Source organism: Rattus norvegicus, chromosome 7, assembly GCF_036323735.1.
Source record: "Rattus norvegicus strain BN/NHsdMcwi chromosome 7, GRCr8, whole genome shotgun sequence".
In the NCBI taxonomy this organism is placed as follows: domain Eukaryota; kingdom Metazoa; phylum Chordata; class Mammalia; order Rodentia; family Muridae; genus Rattus; species Rattus norvegicus.
The window spans coordinates 118,772,538-118,797,128 of NC_086025.1; the positions used below are offsets into that span (position 1 = coordinate 118,772,538).

Here is a 24,591-nt window from a genome sequence, read left to right on the forward strand (position 1 = left end):
TATATCAAAGGCAAGCGTCTTAGACACACTTGATATACTGTGGTGATTTGTACGATCAACATGATAATTACTGTAGTAGATACGAGTCTGGAGAGTACAGTGCAAGCGTACATTCAGTGCCATTGCTACTGATGTGACTTCACACTGAAAACTGCCATGCTCTCTAGAAGCAGCTGCTAGGTCTCTCTGGGGAAGCTGGCCGCATGGTCCCTGATGTTTGGCTCAGCATTCCACTTCTTTAAATAGCCGTGTCTCTTGTCTAGGAAGGTCACCAACCTACTGTAAGCCCAGCTGACCTTGCCTGGCCTTGGCATAGGTAACAGTTCTACCTAACCGCCAGAAGCCATACTGCCCTTCGCCAGTCACTGGCAGGCTGGTGAGTAGTTGGCGAGAAGAAGCATCATTATACTCCCGCAAAGCATAAACAGAACACAAATCTATAGAGTCTGTTGGGGTCACTTTGTGTGATCAGGTGTGGCAGGGGAAGTAGACAGCCAGTATGGAGCTACACATTCACAGTCCCTCATGGCTGCAGTCCTGCGCCGACCCTGTGGGTATGGGAACTGATATGGTGAATAGGAAACTTATCATGGGAAAGTTTAAACTATGAAGAGTGGATCCTTCTACCGTTGGGAAACTTAGTCCCGGGGCTGGCAAGACAGCTCTGTCAGTAAAATGATTGAGAATCTGAGTTCAAACCCAGAACTCACATTTAAAAAAAAAAAAAAAGAATCTGGATGTGTGGGCCTGCTGTTGTAATCCCAGTGCTGTGTAGAGACACACAGATCCCTGGGGCTGACCAGACAGACAGGCTACCCTACTTGGTGAATAAGTTCCAGGCCAATGACAGACCGTGTCTCAAATAACAAGGTGAACAGTACCAGAGGGACATCACCCAAGGTTAATAACTTCTGGCCTCCACACACGCCCACCCTCAAATACATACATACACAAAAACCTTAATTTTTATTTTTATTTTAATACTAAAGCGATAAAGATTTACCCAGGCGATGGTGGTACACGCCTTTAATCTCAGCACTCAAGATGTAGAGGCAGGTGGATCTCGGTGAGTTCTAGGCCAGCCAGGGGTACACAGGGACACCCTGTCTTACCTGTCCCTGCAAAAACAATGAAGATTAATCTCGACATCAGGGGCTGGGGAGATGGCTCAATGGTTAAGAGCAGTTCCCAGAATCCACGTCAGACAGTTCACAACTGCATATAACTCCAGCTCCAGGGGGATCCAGTGCCCACTTCTGGCCTTCTGGAGAGCCATACTCACAGGCATCCCCCAGCCCCCAACACACACATATACACATCATTAAAATAAAAAAATAGACAAAACTAAACACTACATCATGAGCAGCTTTTAAGCCCTAGTTATTTATGGATGGATGGATGGATGGATGGATGGATGGATGGATGGATGGATGGACAGGGACCTGAGACTGTGGACCTGAGACTATACCAGGAAGGCCACCTAGTGTGAGCACGTACTTCCTGCTATGTCCTCTCTGGACTCCAGGGGCTCCTTGGTATGCTGTCCAGCTCTGGTCATCTCTCTGTCTGCTTCCCACCTGGCATTATCAAAAGGCATCAATAACGTTACCTTAAGACAGAGCCTGGGGAGGAGGTGCCTCACACCTTTAATCCCAGGACTCAGAAGGCAGAGTCAGGCAGATCTCTATGAGTTCCAGGCCAACTGGGTCTACAAAATGAGTTTCAGGACAGCCAGGGTTACACAGAGAAACTCTGTCTCAAACAAACAAACAAACAAATAAAAGAAAAAAATTTGTTGATCTTGTCATACCCCTAAGCTGCTGATGGGAAGAGGAATACACAACTTTCACACTGGAAGAAGCACTCTGTTTCCTACAGAGATGTGGTGTGGTTTGAGGATTGTCAGACAAATCCAAAAGCAGGGGCCGCACCGTAAGGGGGAGTGGGGTAGGACTATGGGCTGGTCCTGTGAATAGCTAGGAGTGTCAGTCATGTCTGTACCCAACCGAGGCGGTGACCGTGGGAAAGTTTGACCTCTGCTCTGGCTGCCACGTGGAGGTCACTCAGTGCCTTCTCAGCAGGGCCAAACAAAGCAGTGACACTTGGCTCCTCCGCTGACAGGGACTCTCAGATGGCCACACTCAGACGTCTCTTTCTTCTTTTGAGTGTAGATCGGCCTGGCCTTCTAAACATAGGATACATTGAGAAGTTGCAGGAGGGGATTGTGCACGTGCTCAAGCTCCACCTGCAGAGCAACCATCCGGATGATACCTTTCTCTTCCCAAAACTCCTTCAAAAAATGGTGGACCTCCGGCAGCTGGTCACGGAGCATGCGCAGCTCGTGCAGGTCATCAAGAAGACCGAGTCAGACGCGGCGTTGCACCCACTGTTGCAAGAGATCTACAGAGACATGTACTGATTTTTCCTGAGATGGTAGGCCGTTGCCACTGTTCAGGGACCTCTGAGGTCTGCGGCCCCATACAGGAGAGCAGGGATTTGCACAGATGGCCTCCCTCCTTACCCTTGGAGATGAAGAGGGCTGAGCCTAGGCAATGCAGGCTCCTCCCACATCCTTACTTTCTGAATGAGCACTTCTAAGACTTCCTGCTACTGAAATGGTGGTGATCAGAGGCTAGTAGGATTCAGACAATTACAGACAATGGCAGCCCCCCCCCCCACCAGTCTGATCTTAACTGGCCCAATGTTAATCATTGCACAGTACTCTACGTTGCATATATAATTTGCCATTAATTAACGGGTAACCTCAAAGTCCAAGCAGTCTAATTCTCTTTCTGCCATCCTTCTGGCTGTGTGCAACTCTTGTAAGTCTTGAAAACTAATCTGCACTTTTTTTTTTCTTTTCTTTTTTTCGGAGCTGTGGACCGAACCCAGGGCCTTGAGCTTGCTAGGCAAGTGCTCTACCACTGAGCTAAATCCCCAACCCCTAATCTGCACTTTTTAACCTTTAAAAAAGTCTACGAGTCAAGGTGTGGCCCAAGATTAGCCATTTATACGTGGCAAAAAAAAAAAGTTTATTGGGAAGACTTCACTTGTGTTTCCTGGCTCTAAGAAAGAGAGGTGGCTTCTGAGAACATTTGAGAATAGTTTGATAAGCTATCCCATCATTCTCCTGTGGTCTCACTGTTCTAGAGGGTACAACTAACTCGTGTGGTGGAGGACATTTTCAGATTTGTATAGAAGATGCCCAGAAAGTTCCATCTCAAGAAGCCTCAGAAGGCTTCAGCTAGTGTCTGTTAGACAAAGGCAGGATGAGCCCTGAGCGACAAATTCTGCAGCTCTGCTCATGTCAGACTCTCAGCCTGTGGTCATGGCAATATCAGAGGTAGATTCACAAAGATTTGTCCATGCTCCTCTAGCCCCCGCCCCCTTTGGCAGCTCCTTTAATACGACACTTTACTGCCTTTTAAAAACTCTCTTGGTGATGAGATGCATGCCCGTGCTCGCTCTCTCTCTCTCTCTCTCTCTCTCTCTCTCTCTCTCTCTCTCTCTCTCTCTCTCTCTCTGGAGTAGAGAAAGCAAAAAGTGACTTCACTACCCAGGTCACCCTGGAGAACAAGAGACAAAGGTGTGATTTTCATTCAGCTTCTGTTTGTACCCAGCTGAAGAGCTCACAACACTTGTTAGTCTGTTGCTGTTGTTATTGTTGTTGTTGCTGTTGTTGTTGTTGCTGTTGTTGTTGTTATTGTTTCAAGGAATTAGATGGTAAAGTCCCTTTTCCTCAGTCCCATTGGGAGAGCAGTGCTGGCTACCTTCAAGAGAAACAGTTGCACAAAAGATTCTCAGACCTCATGGACCTGCCAGCACCTGCCTTCCCTCCAAGAGGGTGGCTGCATATTTCAGATCAGGTTGTATCTTCTATGCTCCTGACCCATCTTTAGAAAACTTGACTCTTCTGACGTCACCATTATTTGTTATTAAGGAATGATCCAGACAGACACTGCCAAGGAGTCGAGGACGTAGCTCAGTGGGTAGAAGGCTTGGTCCCTGTCGCTGCTCTATGCTGGCCATGGTGGTCGATGCCTGCAACCGCAGCAGGAGTCAGAGGTCACCTTCAGATACATAATTAAGTTTGATGCCAGTCTGTACAGTGTGAGACCCTGTTTAAAAGAGAAAAAGATTGCTACTGATAAAATGTTGGCATAATAAAAACACTAGAAGGAATAATAAGACCATGGCATGTCCAATAGGGAAAAGGGAAAATTGGCATCAAGACATGCTTTAAGATTTGCACCCTACTGATCTCCTTCCTTCTTCCCTCCCTCTTTCCTTCTCCCCTTCCTGTCTTCTGTCCTTCCTCAAACCCACGGTGTCCCCTTTGTCGTCCCTCCTTGCTGCCAATCAAAGGCTCTGTTGGACAGCAGTTGCTGCAGGCAGTCCGCCCAGGGTCTTAGGAATCAGAGACAGAGCAAGTCATTTTCATATATGATCCCGGTGAGGGTAGAGCTCAGTCAGGGAGGAGCCAGCCTTTGTGTCACATGGCACATCCAGTCCTCAGTGCTTCCAGCCGGGCTAGAGCTTGTCCTAGTTTGGAGAGTCAAAGGTTGGATCCCAGTGTCAGGCCTCTTCTGTGCACAGGTCCCCTGTGAAGACAGGCTCCTGTTCTAATGAACCTTACACAAGTGCCACTCCAGTGTAGGTGACCTTGGAAAGTGAGTTTTGAGTCGTGGGCTTTTGGAGTGGTCAAGCATTGTGCTTGAACTTGCATAAAACTTGTGAAGAGTAGCCCCTAGCTGGATGCTTTCAGGATGGACCACAGAACTGACTGACAACTTCCACGTCAGTCTGCATCTGAGCTGACGCTCAGTCGTGTTCGTGAAGGTTTCATTCTCCTGGAGCCTAGTAGGATTGCCAGTAAGCTATCCCCAGAGAAGCCAGGAAGGACCACAGTGGCCTTAGCCTCAAAGTCACTGACTTTAAGAAGCCTCCTTTGTGGGAAGGATATTCACAATGTGGCCACATGGTGCTAGGACCTTTCAGGCCACCTAATCAGATTTCCCAAGGTTCGCATGCCAGGTTAAATACCGTGGCACATTTAGGAACCGAGAGAGTGGGCAGCTGTGGTCTGCAAGGTGTGTCAGCGGCATCAGCCAGCAGCCCAATCAAAGATGCCACCTTGGCTCAGGGAGCTCTAGAGCAGGGTTGCAAAGCCACTTCCCAGCTCTCATGGCAAAGTCTTAGTGCCAGACTCCTTGGAGACTGATGGGGACCAAGCAGCCTTGGTGTCCCTCCTCCCTCCCTCCGGATGTCTTCAAGAGGCTGTGACCTAGTGAAGTCACATTCGCTGTTTAAGGGAGTCTTAAAGATACACATGTGCAAATTTTAGTCATCGACTGGACTAAGGGCTCTCACGACTTCCTCTATGATCCTGTCTGCAGGGGCCACTCCAGCCCCTCCCTCCATGACACCCCTCTCTGCTGCGCTTACCCAGAAAAGGTTCCTTGAAACAGACCTTCAAAAAAACATGGCCCTTGGGCTCCTCTACACTCAGCTTGCATCTGATTCTAAATATGTCTCACCTTGAGCCTTTATCTAACACACTGTGACACTGGGAGCTTTGGACAGTCAGCAGCCAGATGCATGGAGGAAGGGGATATTTTTGTCCTGCATCAGTTTGAAAATGACTTGCTGAACTCCAGTTTAAAGTTTTTCTGGTGTCCCCTGAGATTAAGTAGCCTTTGGCCCCAGGGCCACCTACAGCCAAAAAGCCCGCTGCCTTCACTCTGTCTCTCTTTAACCTGTGTGGCCTTTCAAAATGAGTTTCAAAATGAGCGACTCCCTACAGCTGCTCAACCAGCATTTTCCTAACGGGTTTAAGTTCCTGTTCTCACCCCTCCAGTAGGTCCTGTTCTCCTTCCAGAGCCCCTGGAAGGCTGAGAACAGGAACCTAGACCCTTCTTCAAGTAGATAGCACCAGTGTGGCAGCCATCTTGGTTTCCTGCTGAGCCACCAGACACCATTCTGTGCCCGGTCCACATTTGTATGGCTGACTCCCAAGACCAGAGTAGGTTAAGAATATAAGAGCAATAGCCTGACTCAGGCTGACCTTTGCTTCATTGAAAGACACTAAAATCTGCATGGAGAGGCTTTGGTTTAAATAAGTGGACCACATTCCTCACTGAGACTCCTCTGAGGAATGTGTTGGCATCTCTGGTTTTACTTCAGTGGAGTGGCTCAAGAAAAGGTGTGTGGTCCCTAATCAGGCCTATATCACCAGCCTGAGACCCCTGAGGACATTTTCTCAACATCAGACCTCAGCCTGTTGCTTTCTTCCCCAAAGGGAACTTTAGTCAGAGAGGGTGGTTGCATCGTGAGAAGCACCTTTTGGAAAATCCTGTGCCAACCAGAAGTGGACCAAACTGTGCACAGGTCAGTGTCATGTCTTCACCAAGCAGCTAAGAGCACCTGACACCTTAGTGGTGGTCAGGTAGTATTGTTGGCAAAAGGCAAGGAGAAGCACCATTTTAGGTCATAGCAACAGGGCTGTTTCATTGTCTTTTTATTTAAAAGTTTGCCAGTTGGGGTCAAATAGGAAAACCCTGCAGTTCTCTGTGGAGAGGGAGAAATAATACTCTCCTCCTCTCTCACCTCTTCCTCCAACCCAAACCCAGCTGCAAATCCATTTATTCGGTGAAGACGGATGCTTCAACCCTGGGTCACAGGTCACCCTGGCAGTGGTGAGGGCAGAGCAGAGGTAGGTAACCCTCGGTAGGTGACCCTCGGGGCTCCTTGGCCGGCAGAGGGCACTGGGGCATCTTCCCCAGGCCCCTGGGACTCAGCTGTGCTTCAAGTCACACACAGAGCCTGGATTCAGGCCCTGAAGACCAGGGAGTGGTTGACCCTTTCCTGGTAAAATTACTTTGGGAAATTTCACTTTAAAAATAAAAAAGGCACAGCTAGCTCTTTTGTCAAGCCTGAAACTAAGTGTACCTCACAACAGATGAACGCCACTTGGCACCCTTTCTAGGAAGACATCAGTATTATCCACATTAAATGTCACGATGCTTTCTGCACTGAATGAAAAAAAAAGTATCTTCATAGCTCTCTCTTAAATACTGTGATTTCTGTTTGTTTTGTTTTAACACTCTGATACAATTCATTGACTAGCTTGTGACAATGTGTCTAATCACCAGCACCTAGACTCTTCTAAGTCAGGGTTCAGTACAGCGTATGTTCAGAGCTGGACACAGCGAGCGAGCCAGCGAGGGGAAGCCCAAATAGACAGCTGCCCAGGGGTGTGCACCCCTTACCTGTCACTGCCCCTGAGCTGTGCGCACGATCTCCTCCCAAGGTGTGAATCTGCTCTGTTAGTCACTTTGGAAAAAAAAAAACCAAAAAACAAGTGCGAGTCAATCTGTTTATATCTCTCTCTGCCAGCTTGGTTTTCCTGAACCCTGGCTGGAAATACCAACCTTACATCAGTGTTTCTATCGAGGCTACAGAGTAGGCCTGTTGGATTAATAGCTCTCCACTGAAAATTGTTAGCTATGAATTATTACCAAAGAACTGTGGCGATCTGAGCTGTTCCATTGAGTCTCCGTGTCATTTCCCATGTCCTGGCCACATTTCTTCTTGGCAATGTCTTCCTAACTCCCTACAAGGTATACAACGGCACCATCACATTGGAACCCTAGGGGAGAGGGTCTGACAGACACACAGGAGGACAAGCACATTTCCAAAGCAAGGTCTGAGACCTGCTTCCTGCCACCTACTCACTAATGTCCTTGGTGCCATCCTCTCAGACCTGGGAGCTTGCAGCCCTTCACCCCTGTGATACTAACAGGCCTGAATAAGACTTGTCGAGCCGGTACCAGCATCCTCACACACACACCCCAACCCCCAGCTTGTTGTAGATACAGGGCTCGCCAGGACATCAGGAATCAGGGTGAACACAGAAGGGCAAATAGAATTTTCTAGTCACATGAGCTGATTGGTTCCGGGCAATTAGAAAATGGCTATAACTTAATCTTAATTTAAAAAAAAAATCGAGTCTTCGTTTTCTCCGTAGGAGACCGAACTGACTGTATGCATTGATTTATATCCTGAATTTATGGGAACCTGTATGTTTGGAACATCCTACTGTAAGCTGAGGAATGTAAAGAGTTAATTTCAGGGTACAGTTTTGCCTTAATGGTTTTAAAAATAAATAAACTATTTTTAAAAATTAAGTTGGTTCATTTTCAATGATGCTGGGATGTGGCCGGTTTACATAAACCAAACCCCACAGACTAGCCCCAACAGGGGATACACTGAGTGTCCAAGTGTCAGTGAAAAGGTTACTCAAAGCAATAGCTTATCCTTCGGGTTTTTAATTATAAATATGATACAGAGTCAAGGTTTAAATCATGTCCAAGGCGGTTATAGAGGATGTGACATAACCCTTGCATACCCTCTGTCCCTCAGAGGCTGATTTCCCTAGATGACAGATGATGACACTGTGTTATGTGGATGTCTGGAGAGAAGCCTGCATGTACATCTACAGGAAGTGTCTACCAGCTATCAAATGGAGGCCCCTCTCCCTCACTCCTGGCCTCCACTAGCGGCCAGGTCTGGAGCTCCAGCTGGCTACACTCCTGCTGTCTGTCCTCAGTCTTGGCCAGTTCCTCAGTTCCTGAGACTGCACGTACCCCACACAGTTCAGAGAAGACCAGATACACAGCTCCCAGCTGGAATCCGGGCCTAGCCCAGCCCAATGCTTCACAGGAGGCTGTGCCCCTGCCAGTCAGGGACGGTTGGAGTGCTTCTTGCTGGCACCCTTTCTCTTCTCCACATCCTGCTGGATTTCCTGAGGGAAAGCACTGATATTCTTCTGAACACAGGGGAGGCAGACCCTCTTGGAGTAAAACAGGCTGCATTCCTGTGAGAGAAAAAGAGGGCTGGAACATCGAGGGATTCAGCCATGCCTCTCCCGGGTAAAACCCCTCCCGCCTCCCTGAGGTGCAGGGAGAGGCAACAACCTGAGCAAGGAAGGAGGGCCAAGGGCTGGCAGGGTAGCCATCCCACCTGAAGTTCTGAGGAGCTACCCCTTGCAATGAAGATAACCTCACTACCCATATATTGTTTAATTCAAGAGAAGGGACGATGTCTATTAATCTTGGGGCAACCCCTACTACTTCTGCTTGCCAACTGCAGCCCAAATCCAAGGAGCGGCCCTTGAGGCCCCTCAGAGGCGGGACCCAGCCTGCCCACCTTTCCTGTTGAGCCCAAACACTCCCTCCACAGTTTTCCCTTCGACTGGTGGGACCTGAGGCTCCTGCCATCCCATACATCAGCCAGACAGCAAAGAGAAGTGACAGCTGTTGGGCATGACCCGTGGCAAGCCCCGCTTGTGGGCACTGGACCTGCAGCAGGTGCTCAGGAGTTCTCAGACCCCTGGACTACTCTGAGGCCCAACTGCTTAAAGTCTCTCTACTCACCCCAGGCTGAGACCCTCTAACTGGCCCTCATTGGCCCCTTCTCTTTGTGCTTGTGTCCGGAAGCATGTCACCTGAGAACCCCCACCCTCTCTCTAGCTGGTGATCAGGGGGTTCCCAGATCTGCGGGGCAAAAAAAAAACAGGAAGCCCCCAGGTGTACCCACCGGGTCCACACACACCAGCCTGCTGCACACACTGCACCGAGAACCGAGGATCAGAAACCTGGCCTTGTCTGAGGAGAAGGGATCCTTCATGATGTAGCTCTCCTCCAGGAGGCTGTAGGGAGAAGGGATGGCTCAATTGTGAGCCATGGTAGGGCTGCAGCAGCAGCAGGAGCCTCAGCAGAGGCGAACTAGTTTACCTGTACAGTACGGTAATGGCAGAAAGGCTGGTACCCGGAGGACGGCTGGGAACTGAAACGTGACCCTGACTCAGCTCTGCAAGGTCCAGTGGAGGCCTCTCAGTCAACCCCAGAGCAGGCAGGATTCACCAGGTGGCCTCGTGAATTTAGCAAAGGACAGTCTTCTCTGTCACACGCACATCAGAATGAGAGCAACTGAGTGCCATAATCCAGGGAAGCAAAGGAATTGAGCCTGGTCCCATGCTGCTCTGTCACAAGTCCAGGATGAGCCAGCTTTCTCACATGATGCTTCGTGAAGGCTGAGCCACGATCCAATAAACAAGCTTGGAACCACCTCTGCCCACAACCTGCGTGAAGCAGACCCTTGGGAAGTTGGTCCTGAGGAACCACTGGGTACCCACCCAGCCCAGAAGGGACAGCACAGGGCACAGCCCCACATGAAAAAGCCACCACGTTCCTCCATTACAGTTTGGCCTAGGCCACAAGGCTTCCAGCTCACAGAACAAGTCCCTAACTCTCAGCTGCATCCACAGGGAAGACAGAGAGTCCTCGGAGAGTTAAAAAGATTTCCACCCTTGCCTGGGGTGTCCTAGGGATGTGTCTGAGGTATTCAGAACAAGGGCAAGGACACTCAAACCAGGTGTCACACTCTACATAGTACCTGCTTAGTAACACTGGACAGGGTCTCCTGTGCACTGGCCCAGGATGCATACTCACACAACAGCCTGGGTGTCTGGGGGCTTCTGCCCGACATAGCTGTAAGGAGCTGTTAAGGCACAAAGCTGGCATTTAAACATGCCCAGGGGGTGGGGCTCTGCCTCAGATGCCATCTGCAAGACCAAGAGATAGGGGTGTAACCATGGGAACCAAAGAACCACTTAAACTCTCTCTGCCTGCTGTTCATATCTTACCCACAAAACGTGAGCACCCTTGACTAGGAAGCTCAGAGCTAGTAATACTGATCAACGTTACACAGGATCGTTAAGCGCACAAGATTGACTGTGCCTAGCCTGGGCTACAGTGAAATGAGAGTATGATTTACATCCCCACATACTTAAAACTGGATAATCTTTCTTTCTTATTTACATTTAGTTATTTGGGGAGAGGGTTGTTCATCCACAGAAGTCGTGGATCCATCACGGGACACCTTGTAGACATTCTCTCCTACCACCAGGAGCTGTTAAGGCACAAAGCTGGCATTTAAACATGCCCAGGGGGTGGGGCTCTGCCTCAGGTCCTAGGGATTAATCTTGGGCTGTCAGCTTTGGCAGCTAATGTCTAACCCCTGAGCCATCTTGCCAGCCGTAACTTTTAATTATATCCTTATTGACTGACTTTGCATAGGTAAGCCATGTGCCACAGTACCAATGTGGAGTCAGTTCTCCCCTTTCACCATGTGAGGTCGGGAGAGCAAACTGAGGTGAGGCCTGGCACCAGGCACCTCTACCTGCCAGGTCATCTCACCAGCCCCGATGTGGACAATTTCTATAGACTATCTTCAAGTTCGGTGGCTTCATTCACATCAGCTGACAGGCCCCTTGAAGACATTCTTCCTCTCCGTTTTCCCACTACTAATTCTCTATCTGCTGAAATCCCCATCTGTGTATGCACACTATATGTCTTTTCCACTAGCATGTTCAATGTGTTAACCGTGCTTGCTTTAACGCCCCCATCCAATAGGTCTGTGTAACATCTGCGCTGCGTGTGGTTCTGTGCCTTTTGCTTATTTTGACCCTTGGCAGCAAGGCTGTTTCTTTGCTCTTCCTTGTGTCTCAATCTGATTTATAAACTAGGATTTCTTGGTAAGGCGGTAAAAAGGTAAAAAGCAGCATTTAGGACAAGGAACGGACATGTATGTTTGACGCTGAATCAACCCAGTAACTGAGGTAGGTTTGAATTTCCTGGTTCTTCTGCTACACTGGTTATGCATTTACCTGTGCTTAGGAGTATTCCCTTCTCAGATACTATTTAAGGACAGATTCATGTGCCCCCTGCCGCTTCCCTTCACTGGATGTAAGAATCTTCTCTTGCTGTAGAGCACACTTTCCTGCCCTACCCAAGCAGTCTGAAAGTTTGGTTATCCTTGGAAGGCGCAGCAACCACAGTCTTCCCCGGGTCAGTTTACAGGAAAGTTTTGAAGACTTCAGTTCTGCCTTCAGTCTTACCCACCAGCACCCAGTGCATGCTGGTGAAAAGCCCACGGTGGGTGTTTCTGTCACTCACCGGGGAGGTTGGGGTGGGGAGACGATTTTGATGGCACTCCTCTTACATTCAAGGTCTTGGAAGCCCCACCTCTCCGCAAATTGTAGGATCAGTGGTCTGGCGGCAACAGCAGCTGTCTGATGAGTTCGAGAAAACACGATTCTTAAGATTTTTATCGAGCTGTATCGGAATTCCTACTAGCCTTTCAAAGTTCCTATTAGCAGCCCCGGCCCCAGCTGCGCCCTCCTCTAACACTTTGCGACCTACAGAACAAGCTTTGGAGCCAGAAGGAGCATATGCGCGCCTTGGAAACTGACAGATGTACCGAATGACGTCTAAAACTGAAATCCTATTCTGGGTGTGCGCGAACCTAGCTAGTGGTATCTTAATTCGCATGTCACAGGTCCTTGCCGAGGCTACTGGGCGCACTGCCCTTGCAGCAGGTGACAGTCAGGAGACAATCCCAGGACAGCGCGGCTCCGCGGGGCCTCCTCCTCCTCCCGCTCAGAGTCTCCCCAGGTCATCAGGGCTCCGCTGCACCACGGACCGAGCCATCCACCAGCCACCCGCGCACGGCCCTCCCTGCGCTCTAAGCGGGGTATCTAACGCCTCCCCTCGGCTTCCAGAGGCAGCTAGGCCAGACCCAGCGAGCCGGGGAGTGGAGGGAACACAGTCCAGCTCGCTACGCGTGTTCCAGCGCCACACGGTCCGGGGACACTCACCACCTCCCCGCCGAGAACCCCAGAGCGCGTGCGTGGCCCGCCCACAGTACTAGTTCCGTTTTACTGCGCCTGCGCAGCTCCGCCCTCGATCTGCTGTTGCTCTGCCCTCGATCCAGCGTGTTTGTGCAACCCCGCCCGAACGCCCGCTGAGGCTCCACTGTCGCACTGCCCTTTCCGGGGGTTTTCCAAGCAGCTCCTAAGCCGCTGGTCCCCGCCTCTGTGAGCAAGATAAGCCTAAAGAGCGTCCTTGTCAGGGTAGAGCTGTACTTGTCGCTTACGTTTCCGCTGCTAGCTTATAGTGATTGTGGATCGCGGCTTGAGAGCTGTCTGGGCTTCTTTAGGAAAAAAAGCATACTGATGACACACCCCCCCCCAAAAAAAAATCCTATTCTACCTAAATCTTGCCTGGTGAACCAGTGAATTTATTGGGGTTTCTGGGCTAAGGGACTCAGGTAACTGCAACATTGAAAAGCACACCCAGTGGGGGCGATGACTTTAAGAACTGTCACTGGACTTTATCTGCTGACTTGGAGGTAGTTCCCCCTGACTCCTGCAGCAGTTGCTTACTGTTTGGGGAAAGGGGCTTTATGGATATTCTTAAGTTAAAAGTCTGGTGAGCTTTCTGATTCTTGTACGCCCTGACCTGCCTCCAGGACAGAATGTTTCCATCTAGAGGAAAGGGCTATGTAACTGTTTTACCGGTCCTGGTTAGTGTACCCTGAACCTTGGAAGGCCTTACATAGAAGTCTGATTATTTTCTTACATTTATGGCTGGGTATTGGGCTGCTATGCCATAGAGATAGGCATTTATTCTCAGTTATTTGACTGGTTTATGTGACAGTAACTACCACAAACTGAAAAAACAAATTTTTTTCCCTCCACACCTGAAGCTGATAGCAACGGTAATCAGGTTAAGAAATACAAGTATTTAGAAAGCATGTCTGTTCATTTAACAAAACAATAACACTACTGCTCCCACTGGACAAGTTTTTTTTTTTTTTTGAGCAGGTTTATAATGCCAAACATGCGTTCTCTCCTGTGAAGCCTCAAATCCAATGAGGAAAGTATTGTCTACATCCATACCGGTTTATACTGGTTTCCCACTATTGCACCAGCAGACTTGCTTTGCCTGGCATGGTCATGTAATAGAACCTGTAACTAAATACAATCATTGGTACTAATTCTCCTTCAGCAGCCTAGACTCTCCCATCAGTTTTAGCCTGATTTCTCCATATCCTGCACTATATGAGTATTCTCATTTAACTTTGACATCCAGCCAACAACAGTGGGAATCACCTTTCTGGTTTCTGGGACTTAAAGGGTTTTCTTGACTAGCAACTCAGAGGGCCATAACCTGCCTTTAACAGTGTGGCATTTTCTTTCTTTCTTTTACTTTTCTTTTTTTTTTAAGATTTATTTGTTCGTGTGAGTACACATGTCACTGTCTTAGACATACCAAAAGAGAGCATCAGATCCCATTACAGATGGTTGTGAGCCACCTTGTGGTTGCTGGGAATTGAACTCAGGAATCATAGAAGAGTAGTCAGTGCTCTTAACCTCTGAGCCATCTCTCCAGCCCCCTGGGGGGATTTTCTTTCAACAGCCTTACAGCTTTTTCCACCCGTTCAAGATGCACTCTTCACTACTGTCTTGGTGTTCTTCCAGATCCATCTCCAAAGCTTCAAGAGAGTGGTGAGCACTGCATCAAATGCGGAATTAAATTCTCTTACAGAAGAGGGGCAGAACCTCTGAGTACCCACTACTATCAGATCCAAGCCAAGTGCTGGTTGAACTAGAGATTAAGCAGCAAGAGGGAATTCTATAACCAAGCCATTAGCAATGTTATTCAACACAAAACAAATGGATTACTGAGTGCTCGGCTCTCGGTGGAACATCCTTATCATCCCCACGCCCAACGAGGCTCAAGGAACATCTCGGAAGAAGGGGTGGGGCATGTATGCAATGCTGTCTTCTGGACGTGTCATGGCTATAGGCCTCATGAGTTCACAGCAGCTGTGGTTACTAACACAAACCTACATGGACGGGGGAGGGACTCATGTGACTCCACCCTATTGGAGGAGTTATTGTTGATTGATGGCTCTTGGGGAAAAAGAAATCATTTCTTTGGGGGTATGGTCACTGGTAAGTTGGTCATGGTCCTAAACCCATAAACTTTCAGGGCAGACTCCAGATGAAGAAAGAAAAGGAGTTGGTGGCATGAACACCACGGGAAGAGGAAGTGTTGGGGAAATGCAGAAGGGGTAGATTTGAGATATATTGTATACTTGTATACAATTGTCCAAGAGCAAACTTTAAAATAAAGCTGACTGTGGTGGTGCAAGCCTTTAATCCCAGCACTGGGGAAGCAGAGGCAGACAGATCTCTGTGAGTTCAGTGCTACTCTGGTCTACATAATGAGTTCCGAACCAACCAGAGCTACAGAGTGAGGTCCTGTTTCAAAAAAAAAAAGTGTATAATGTTATACAGGTGAGTCTTAAAAGCCTATCAAAGAGTCAGGTGGTGGTGGCACATGTCTTTAGTTCCCCAGTATTCAGTAGGCAGAGGTAGGCAGATCTCTATGAGGCCAGCCTGCCTGGTCTACAGAGCAAGTCTGGTCCCAGGAAAGCCAGGGATACACAAAGAGAAGCCCTGTCCCAAAACAAACAAATAAACAAACAAAAATAAATCTCTTTTTTTTAAAAAAGCTTATCAGAGGAGGCTGAAGTGGATATTGTGCAGTCACAGCCTCATCTGCGTGGTCTCCTTTTCTGGCCCTCAACTTTGAAGGCAGCCACAGATATGTCTTGATCCCTTATACAGAAAGCACTGCACAGGTCATAGAAGAAGTGGCGAATTTAATTCATATAAAACATAAAAGTGGCATCAACTTCAAGGCACCTGCTTCTGAGTAACAATGTAACAACTGTTAGCCCTTGTTCTTCTTAAACAGTAAACCACATTTCCTTAGTCCTAAATAATCCATCAAGTCATAAATACAATAACCAAATGCCAGAGTCATCAGACACATTGTTATATTCGGTACGTAGAATTTGTACCTTTGTGCACCTTTGTTGACAGCAGGTGCCTCTCTTGGCCATCAAATGTTACCAGGTGCATTAGTGACACACGGCCTTGGGGAGTCGAGTGGGACGCTTCAGGTCCTTGTCCCCTGCTCTCCCCTTTCTGCATTCTCAAACTCTAAAGCAAGTTCTAGAGCATTCCCCACAGGACCTCTCCAGCCCTGGCCTGCAGGAGGACTGGAGAAAAGGCTTCCCAGGCACGGTCTTCAGAGGAGACTTCCAGGGAGGCTGACCAGTCTGTTTCTGTTTAGAAGCTGCTGGGCTGTGGCTTCATCCATAGCAGGACCTTGCCAGCTCTTTCTCTTGAAGCTGGGTCTCAAAATGAGTGGCTGTCACTCTTCCACACTGCTGCGAGCTCCCACAAAAGGAGTGCTGCCTCTGAACCAGGAGTCACAGAATCCCATCTGGAGAGAATTCCACCTTACTGTCCTCTTCTCTCCCCCGACGCCTCTCTGTACATATGTTCTTGTTCCCCAAAGGGAGGCCCAGAGTGGGGATACTTCAGATGTGGAGGTGTGGAGGGCTGAGCCATCAGGCACCCTTTAGTCCCCCAGACAAACCTAAGTCATGTTTGGGGCACTCTTTGCTTGTGGCCCTTCCAACCGTCACCAATCAGACAACCAGATAAATCATTTTCTTCCCGTTGATATTTCTGGCCTTCAGCCCCAAGAACCGACGAGTATTCTTCTCCGGCTGCCCATACAGCATGTCTTCAAAGAAGTCAGATTGGTCTTTGTCTTGAGGTCCGGAGGTGAGAAAGTCAAACCCAGACTTTAGACTGTCGCACAGATAGGTTACAGCCTCGGCCTCGTCAGACGGCTCCTCATACACAGGCTGCTTCATCTCGTCATAGGCAGACAGAATCACTACCTGAAACAAGTTGATGAAGATACAAATCATCACCAACATGAAAGATGACAGGAACAGGACCCCGAGGATCTTGTTGCCAGAAAACTCTGTGTTCTGAAAGGCTGACACGCAGTAGGAGAAGATGGTCTGGGTGGCATGGATCATGTTGCTGTAATTCCACTCATGCTGACCGAACACCAGGTACCCAAAAGCTACGTACATGAAGGAATATATAGACACCACCAAAGCCGTGTGGCAGATGCCAGGAAAGGCAGCCTGGATGGTCTTCTGAGCCAGGCGCACGTTATAGAAGAATCTGGAATACCTAAGTGTCTTCAATATGGTCAGAAACAACAGGAAAGCCAGGATGATCCTCATGAAGTGATCAACCCGAGAGACAGCATGGAAGGGAATGAAGGCTTCGGGGTCAGTGTTGTAAAGCCGGACCAGTTTGGTGGCCAGGAGGTGCTTCTGGAAGAAAAGCACTATCAGGAGAGCAAACATGCACTTAAGAGAGAAGTTGAGCAGGTTGTACATGCTTCTTATGTAGGAAGCTCTCTCTTGCATGATGATGTAACCCTCATCCACGACATAGGCACAGAAGAAAATAAGAATGGCTACATACAGGTAGATTTCTGCCGAAGAGCGGCTGTTGAAATCAGCCAGCGGGAAGGAGTACACGGAGAGGCTGGAGTTGACAACCCCTAAGGGAGAGACTTCGAATACAACCGAAATGCTACACATCAGACTGGTGTCTGGATTCAGAGTAGTCAACTCCACAATCACGGCCCATGTCAGCTCATCAAGCCAATTCTTTCCCTCGAGTTCCTTGAGCCTCAGTGTGGAATTAAACATCTGCTGTTCTGGAAAGAAATAGAACTCATACCCTCCAGATCCATAGGTGTTTAATACGCCATAGGAATAATACACCCATTTCCTCCCCGGAGGCTTATAAGTAAAGCCATTGCTGGTTTTGTCTATAGACCTCTTGCCAGCCTTATTCCACACACCAGGATAGTGTCTTGTGTCTTCTGGATCAATGCCATACTGTGGATGACAATGGAGTTCCCCTGCAATTCTGCTCTGTGCAAACTTCTTGGCCAACAGACATGTCTTGTTGCTGGGTTTGGCCCTCACTTGTCTCATGAGTGGAAGGCCAAGGATTTTAGATGAGCTGTCCGGAAGGAATGTTGGGCTTTTGTCATTGTGTAACAAAGGTAGGAACACGCCGTTGAGCCACGCATAGATATCGCCCAGCTTCACCACCGTGGCAAGATCCATGGAGAACCGGTGGCGAACAAACTGGTTGTAGTAGAAGCTATCGTTGTGACGCAGGGGGAAAATGAGCAACAGGAGAAGGGTCAGGAATATGAAGTGGGTCACAAGGTAGCTCAGGAACAAGAAGGACCTCTTCCTGATCCTGTTCTTCCGCCTGAATATTTGGATTTTGTCCTCGGTGATGGGCTGGTATATGCTCAAGCTTCGGATGTAGGCCATGTCCTCGTGGAGCTGCTCCGTCTCTTCTGGGGTCATCTTCAGCTCCTGCAGCCTGATTTCTGTGTAATGGTACTTGCTGGACCACGAGAGGTTCTTACAGTACTTGGGCCTGTGCATCCTGGTGCCTGACCTCAGTAGAATATGACACGGTTGGACAAGGAACACGGACTGACAGAAAGAACAGAACGACGCAAAGAGCCACTCTACTGACTTGTCATAGCCGTAAGTCAGGCCGTAAAATACAATAAAGAATGACGATACACCAGACGTGGCAAACACCAAAAACCAGGCTATATAAACACACCGCCTGGGCAGGATAATCTGGGTCTTTTTAACAGACCGAGTAGCGTGCAGTTGGGTAGAGGAAGCTTTCGGAGGGACATCTTTGCTGTCTTCTAGGTTATTGTTACTGAAGTTCTTATTGGACGTCTGGGTGTCTGGGGCCTGTGAGGTTTTAGAGGCCTTGTTTGCATCCTTTTCCTCGGGAGCAGAGGCGGGGTTGGCAGCTTTACTAGTGAGAGTCTTCATTTCATACTCATGCCATTTTTTTAACCGATCCTTCCAGGACAGACCTTCTTCTGACATCAGGGGGTGCTTCTGTGGTGCCACTTTGTCTGTATCCACTTTAGGCTTCTTCTGGGAATAGGTGAAGAAAAAAGTTATCAATAACTGCACAGGGAATGTGATTAAGGCACTTTCGACTCCTATCACCATTGACCTGATGATATGCCCCTGTCTGGACTCTGGTTGCTTCGTTATATTCAGGTTAAAAAACATGATATTACAAACGAGAGAGCTTAGCAACATGGCCAGGCAGCAGGACAGCCTCTGGAGCCTGTTGAACGGTTTGGGGACGATGTCCGTGAAAATGGAGAACCACATGTGGTTTTTCCCAAGCTTATCGTTCAGATCAATCATGAAGAAGTCTGTCTTTTTCAGAGACTCATCCGGGTGGGTGACTGGAAATGTTTCCTCCAGAGTGGTGTCCACCGAGAGCCACCTCCGGCACACAAACAGCCAAATGCGCTTGCTGAAGAGATTTTCCACTTTGACTCGACTTAGGTACCAGCTGGGTGCTTTGCCCGAATTGTCATGCCACACGTGGATGGAATGGATGTCCCCCAGGTCATTTTTTGTCGTTAGGAGGAAAGTGTTCCTACTTCCCCGGTATAGGGTTTGAAAATATGGATGGGTTAGACAGTGGGCGTCACTGGTACCCTCCGTTCCCATAAGCTGGATAAAAACATTGGCCTTGGTTCCAGACCCCCAGCGACTTCCAGTAAAGATGGTTACCAGGTAGCATATGGTATCAAAGGGATCATTATCCGTCAGTATTACCACATTGTCATGAAGGTATTGATCTATTACATCCCTGTGCAGGGCCCAGGAAGCCAGAATAACATACACGATCATTATGCAAAGCACAGCCAGGAGGGTCACAGGGTTCTGGGTAACATTACTAATGACCTGTAGCCTCAGATCCACAGGGTTAGGGACCACAATGACCTTAGCAGTCACAAAGTGAATGTGCATATAACTGTAGGTCAGCTGCCGCCGGCTCCGCCTTGCCTTCCTACAGATACAGTGTATGGTTTTCCACGTCGTCCTCTCACCCAGCACGCAGGTACTTTGACCCCAGTCACTCTGGATCCCGTACATGTCCAAACAGTGAACCATAAAGAGAGCAATCCTCACTAGCTTGTTAGTGGGCTTAAAGACAAAGCGAGAGGCCTGCAAGACCACCGATATGTTGTACTTGAATGAATGTCTGCGCTGAGCTATGGTTCGAAGCAGGGTTGATGACAGACAAACTACGCGGGCCTCCTTGACTGAACAGTTTGGGTCAAACAGGCCACTCCACTTGGCAATGGGAGGGATGTCATGAGGAACAAGAAAAATGGCCATTAGATTGGTGGGGATGAGCTGAATGCCTTCATAGACCAAGGCCTCGAACAACACTGTCACGTTTGTGACAATGTGGATGAGTACCTCCCCAAACCCCCTGCCGTCCACCTCAAAGCTAATTCCACCTGTTGTCATCTTGGAGAACCCGGCACTTTTGATGCCTGGTCCCACTGTAAGGTTAAAACTGGAAGAGGTCAGATCTTTTCTGACCAGGTACACTTCTGCTGTGTCAGGTGCAATCTCTATGGCGTTACCGTTGTCTGCAGCTCCCGTCATTCTGAACCCAACCACATCTGTAGAGATGTTTTCCGGGTAAGTCAGCCAAGGAAAGGGATCGTCTACGAACTTGCAAAACATCACAGAAACCGGAGCCTTTGCAGGTAGCCCAGGAACCGTGCTTGTGTTCAGTGTCGCACGGAGGCAGTTTGAACAGCGCGACTCATTTCTGAAGGCCTGATGAACGTTCCAGTTTTCAACTTTCTCCACATACATGTTAAAGTTGCTGGTCCTCAGAACAGTTTTGCTTCCTGGCACCATGTTAGCCAGTATCATGTCTGATAATGATTGCATTATAAACAAAAGAGTTTCTGACGTGTGGTAGGTCTTAGCCAGCTTAAGAAGGTTAGACAGGCTGGTTAGGATGCCAGTGCACAGAATTTCAATCTGCTGGGAGTGAAGGTGCTTGTTTTCCTGCTGGTAGGCTTGCAGGGCTTGGTTTGCTTGCCTTAGCAATAAGGTGGTGGCCTCTGAAGTCGGTTGACTTAAGTCCAAGGCTTTCTGGGTTAATTTGGTAATCACCATCACTGACTGACAAATTTCGTCCATTGTTCTCATAGCAAGCATGAAGGACTGGTTGACAAGGTACTCCAGGACGCGGGTTCTATCACCCTGGAGTTCGAGCTCCCATTTTATGTTATTGAAGACTGAAGTTACCACATAGACTAAGTAACCTGCCGGTAGCCAGTCCTGCTTCTGAAGCAAAGTGGACAAAGATGAGTTCAGTTGCGTGACGTTGAGCAGCTGTTGTACAACGTTCTTCGAGGAGTCCCTGACGGTAGGTGCCTTGACGGTGGCTTGCAAGGTCACTTGAGAGAAAGTCCCTAAGGAGTCATAGACCTGAGCATACAGCCTCAAATTGTAGTGATTTGTCGCCATACCAACGGGGAGAAAGAAGGCTGGTGTTGTAGGCTGTGTCCCCAAATACATAATGGTCCCCAGTGTGTTCTCATCTACAGAACTGATGTCGCCAATGCTGTCCAGCTCAGAGACTATTACTTTATATGTAAGGGGAAGGTTCTTATCCTTAAAACCACTACATGCCACAGCGAATTTAGTAACCATGGAAATCCCACTAGCAGGATCAATGTTGCATTTGCCAACTTGAGGGCCCTGGTTAATGACCACAGGGTGTCTCAAGGTCATGATCACACCACTCCAAGATTTCAGAATCAGAGAAACCCAAAACCTGTTTTCCAAAAAATCCCTAAAGGCGAAAGCTTTCATGGACAAGTAAGCCCCATCCCTCCTGGTGACAGCTTGTCCTGCCCAGTCAAACATCACTTCCTTACCCATCCGAGACAAAATGGACCAGCTGTAGAAATCCCGACTGCCACAACTTGAGCAGTTCAGAAACAGAGAGAATCTATCTGATACGGCTAAAGTGTGGCCACAGTTTTCAATGCATGAAATGTGGGCTTTGGGCTGAAGTCCTTGGAGCACGTGTACAGTTTTATCAGAAAATGCAGTCCTATTTTGCTTCTGCACCACCATTCTGAAGTAATACACACCATTGCCCCTAAGAGTCTCTGCTGGAATGGTTAGTACAGGGCCCACTGCCCAAGGCCAGTCCAGTGAATCCTGCTTTGGGTGACAGACATCCCGGTTGGTCACTAACATGTAGTTGTCACTATAGTATCTTGGATTTGTGGTACAGTACCAAAAAAAGATGAGTCCCTCTGTGGGAATGTCTGCCTCTGGGTCGTAGGACATGCTTCCATTGAGGATCAGTGCATCCGAGAATCTCACAGTTACTCTGGAGGCTCCAGGAAGGACAGCCTTCAGGGGGCGTTTTTTAACCCAAATGTAGATGATATCCGAGTCTGTCACCGTGGGCAAGACGGGGTCCCACCTGACGAGGGACAGCGTGAAGTTAAACACATACACCCCGTAAGGCAGGGCATATTTGGGGATGTGGAGGAAGGAAACCTTAGTCACTTGGACATGTGGCAATTGCACAGGTCGGTTCCAGTCGGGAGTGTCGTTCACAGAGGCCACCGAAAAGTACAGCCAGGTCTTGCGAACGACCAAGGCATCAGGACAGTGCCAACGTATAGTGACATTGAGGGTGACTTCCTGGTCTCTGCTCAGGATGAGGGGAGCGTTCTGGTCCTTCCTGTTGATAATCTTCACTGGCTGTATGATACAGTTGGCCGTCTGGCAGGACACCGTAGCCTTGGCGGCTGCGGGGTCGAAGGAATTGACTTTCAGGAGGACGCGCGCGGCTGCGCCCGAGGGACACCTACGGGGCAGCGTAGGGCTGGCGCGGCGCGGGACTGAGCGCGGGGACAGGCCACCGGTGCCACCGCCCCGGACGCTGCTCTCTGCGCCCTGCCCCAGCCCCGGGGCGCCCCTGAGCACGCCCGGCAGCCCGCGAGGGCCGGGGGGTGGCGGCTGGCTGCCCAGACCCAGGCCCAGGCCCAGGAGCAGCAGCGCGGGGCCCGGCCACATGGCTCCCCCCTAGGAGCTGCCGGGCCGCGGGGCGCAACGGCCGTGACGCTGAGCTGGGCCGCGAGCGTACTGGCAGGGGCTGGGCGCGCAGCCTGCCGCGGGGCAGTGGCAGCGTGCTCCGCCACTCCGGAATAAGGCAGTTCACCAGGGATGTGGGTTCCCGGGGTACTGTAGGAGACTCTCAGGGACAGTAGATTCCCAGGGCTAGTGAGTTTCAGGGATAGTATGTGCCCAGGGGCGGTGGGTCCCAAAAGGCAGTGAGTTCCCAGGAACAGTGGGGTCTCCGGGTCATCAAGGGTCTCAGGACCAAGGAGAACTACACACAAGGAGAACGTGGGAAGTCACGGAACAGTGGGTTTCCAGAAAAGTGGGTCTGGGGATTCTCAGGACCAAGGAGGAATAGAGAGCAGCTAGAAGGAGAATGATCAAAGTACATTGGACCGGTAAGGACAGCAGCATCTCCAGGAAGGTAGGTGCAAGGTAGGTCACTATGCACTGGGTGGCAGGGGGGCTCAAGACTTCCAGCCACCTCTTTCTTTCCATACTGTTGTAGGCTCCAGGATCAGGCCTTGCTAAATGAGGTTAATCCCGTGCTCCGCCCCCTCCCTCCTTTCTTCCTTTTAAGACTGGACACACCAAGAAAGCTTCTCAGCAGAAATTCCTCTCCCACGGGAAAACGGGTTCCAAAATAACGAAGTCAGGAGGGCCTTGCGAAGTCAGGAGGGCCTTGCCAGCGCCTCAGCCTAGTCCGGGGATATCTGACACTTCGTTGTTCTTTGGTCTCTGTTTTGTTTTGTTGGTGGTGGTTTGTTGGTTTGGTTTGCTTTTCTTTTTCCTTCACTTTTAAATGTAATGCTTATTTATTTGTTTGCTTGTTTGTTTTAGACCGTGTCTTCTCAGGAACCAACTGGAGATCCTTCTGCCTCAGCCTCCTAGGTGCTAGGATCACAGGAGTGTACTACCCAACCTAGCTAAAAACAGCTATGTGGTTTAAGAGGGAGACGGTTACTGAAGATCAAACCTAGGGGCTTCAGGAATGATAGTCAAGGGCTGTACCCAGGAGCTGCAGCCCAGACTCTAGTTTCCTCACAGGAAATTTTGGCTCAGTGATGGAGAATTTCTGCCTCCTCTTCCTCTTCCTCCTCCTCTCCCTCTTCTTCGTCCTCCTCCCTCCTCCTCCCTCCTCCCTCCTCCCTCCTCCCTCCTCCCTCCTCCCTCCTCCCTCCTCCCTCCTCCCTCCTCCCTCCTCCCTCCTCTTCTTTCTCTTCTTCCTTCTATGTTTAAAACTATAAAGTCCCTACTATACAGTATTTAACTACATCCTACATGCTTATTGTATTTTTGGTCCTTTAAAATATTTCTAATTCTCCTGGTATTTTATTTGCACCCATGATGTATTCCAAAGGGTGCTGTAAGTTGCAAACATTTGGAGTCCACGTAGAGATACTGTGCTATTGATTTCTAGCTAACTCTGCTATGATTAAAGAATAGATCCAGAATGACTTTTATTTTTATTCATTTGCATTTACAACTTGCCTTAATGGCCACCGTGGAGCCCCCCTTGGTATACGTTCCATTGAACTTAAAAGGAAGGTGTATGCTGTTGTTGGGGTTGATCCTAAGACCTCCTTTAGACCCTCTACCACTGAAATATCTTCCCTGGTCCTTAAAAACAACCTCTTTTAATTTTGAGACAGGGCCCTGCTAAGTTTCTCAGGCTGGTCTTGAACCTGTGATGTGCCCGCTGAGTCGTTTGGCTTGCACTATTTGCAATATCACACCTTAGAGAGTCTGATCAAGCTCAGATGGTACCTC

General features: G+C 49.1%; 3 protein-coding genes across 16 annotated transcripts in view; 1 reads left to right on the plus strand and 2 right to left on the minus strand.

Annotated features, from left to right (window-relative positions):
• Ppara (peroxisome proliferator activated receptor alpha) overlaps positions 1–8,186 on the plus strand; it is a 68,463-nt gene extending 60,277 nt beyond the window's left edge. For 4 of the 5 annotated variants that reach the window (XM_006242154.5, XM_039078501.2, XM_006242153.4 and 1 more), the window contains one exon: positions 2,172–8,186. In XM_006242154.5, coding sequence (XP_006242216.1) covers positions 2,172–2,419 — 248 coding nt within the window. In that variant the 3' untranslated portion in view covers positions 2,420–8,186. The remainder of the gene's footprint in view (positions 1–2,171) is intronic. The other variant, NM_013196.2, reaches the window with a different exon arrangement.
• Cdpf1 (cysteine rich, DPF motif domain containing 1) lies at positions 960–12,746 on the minus strand. 10 transcript variants are annotated; one of them, XR_010053017.1, is made up of 8 exons: positions 12,367–12,712; positions 12,018–12,133; positions 10,512–10,624; positions 9,598–9,709; positions 8,646–8,875; positions 7,518–7,612; positions 7,269–7,332; positions 960–4,118 (listed from the first exon to the last, which is right to left on the minus strand). XR_010053017.1 is itself a non-coding variant. In NM_001401169.1 (5 exons), the coding sequence occupies exons 3-5, from the start codon at positions 10,622–10,624 to the stop codon at positions 8,741–8,743; spliced, it is 360 nt and encodes a 119-aa protein (NP_001388098.1). In that variant the 5' UTR covers positions 12,018–12,133; positions 12,719–12,746; the 3' UTR covers positions 8,308–8,740. The 10 variants fall into 10 exon arrangements, 3 of the variants coding, with proteins under 3 accessions (NP_001388098.1, NP_001388097.1, XP_063120013.1); XR_010053019.1 differs by lacking the exon at positions 7,518–7,612; XR_010053018.1 differs by lacking the exon at positions 7,269–7,332.
• A 3,655-nt stretch (positions 12,747–16,401) lies between these two features.
• Positions 16,402–22,776, minus strand: Pkdrej (polycystin family receptor for egg jelly). Its single transcript, NM_001134866.1, has one exon. The coding sequence runs from the start codon at positions 22,774–22,776 to the stop codon at positions 16,411–16,413; it is 6,366 nt and encodes a 2,121-aa protein (NP_001128338.1). The 3' UTR covers positions 16,402–16,410.
• Positions 22,777–24,591: the final 1,815 nt, after the last annotated feature.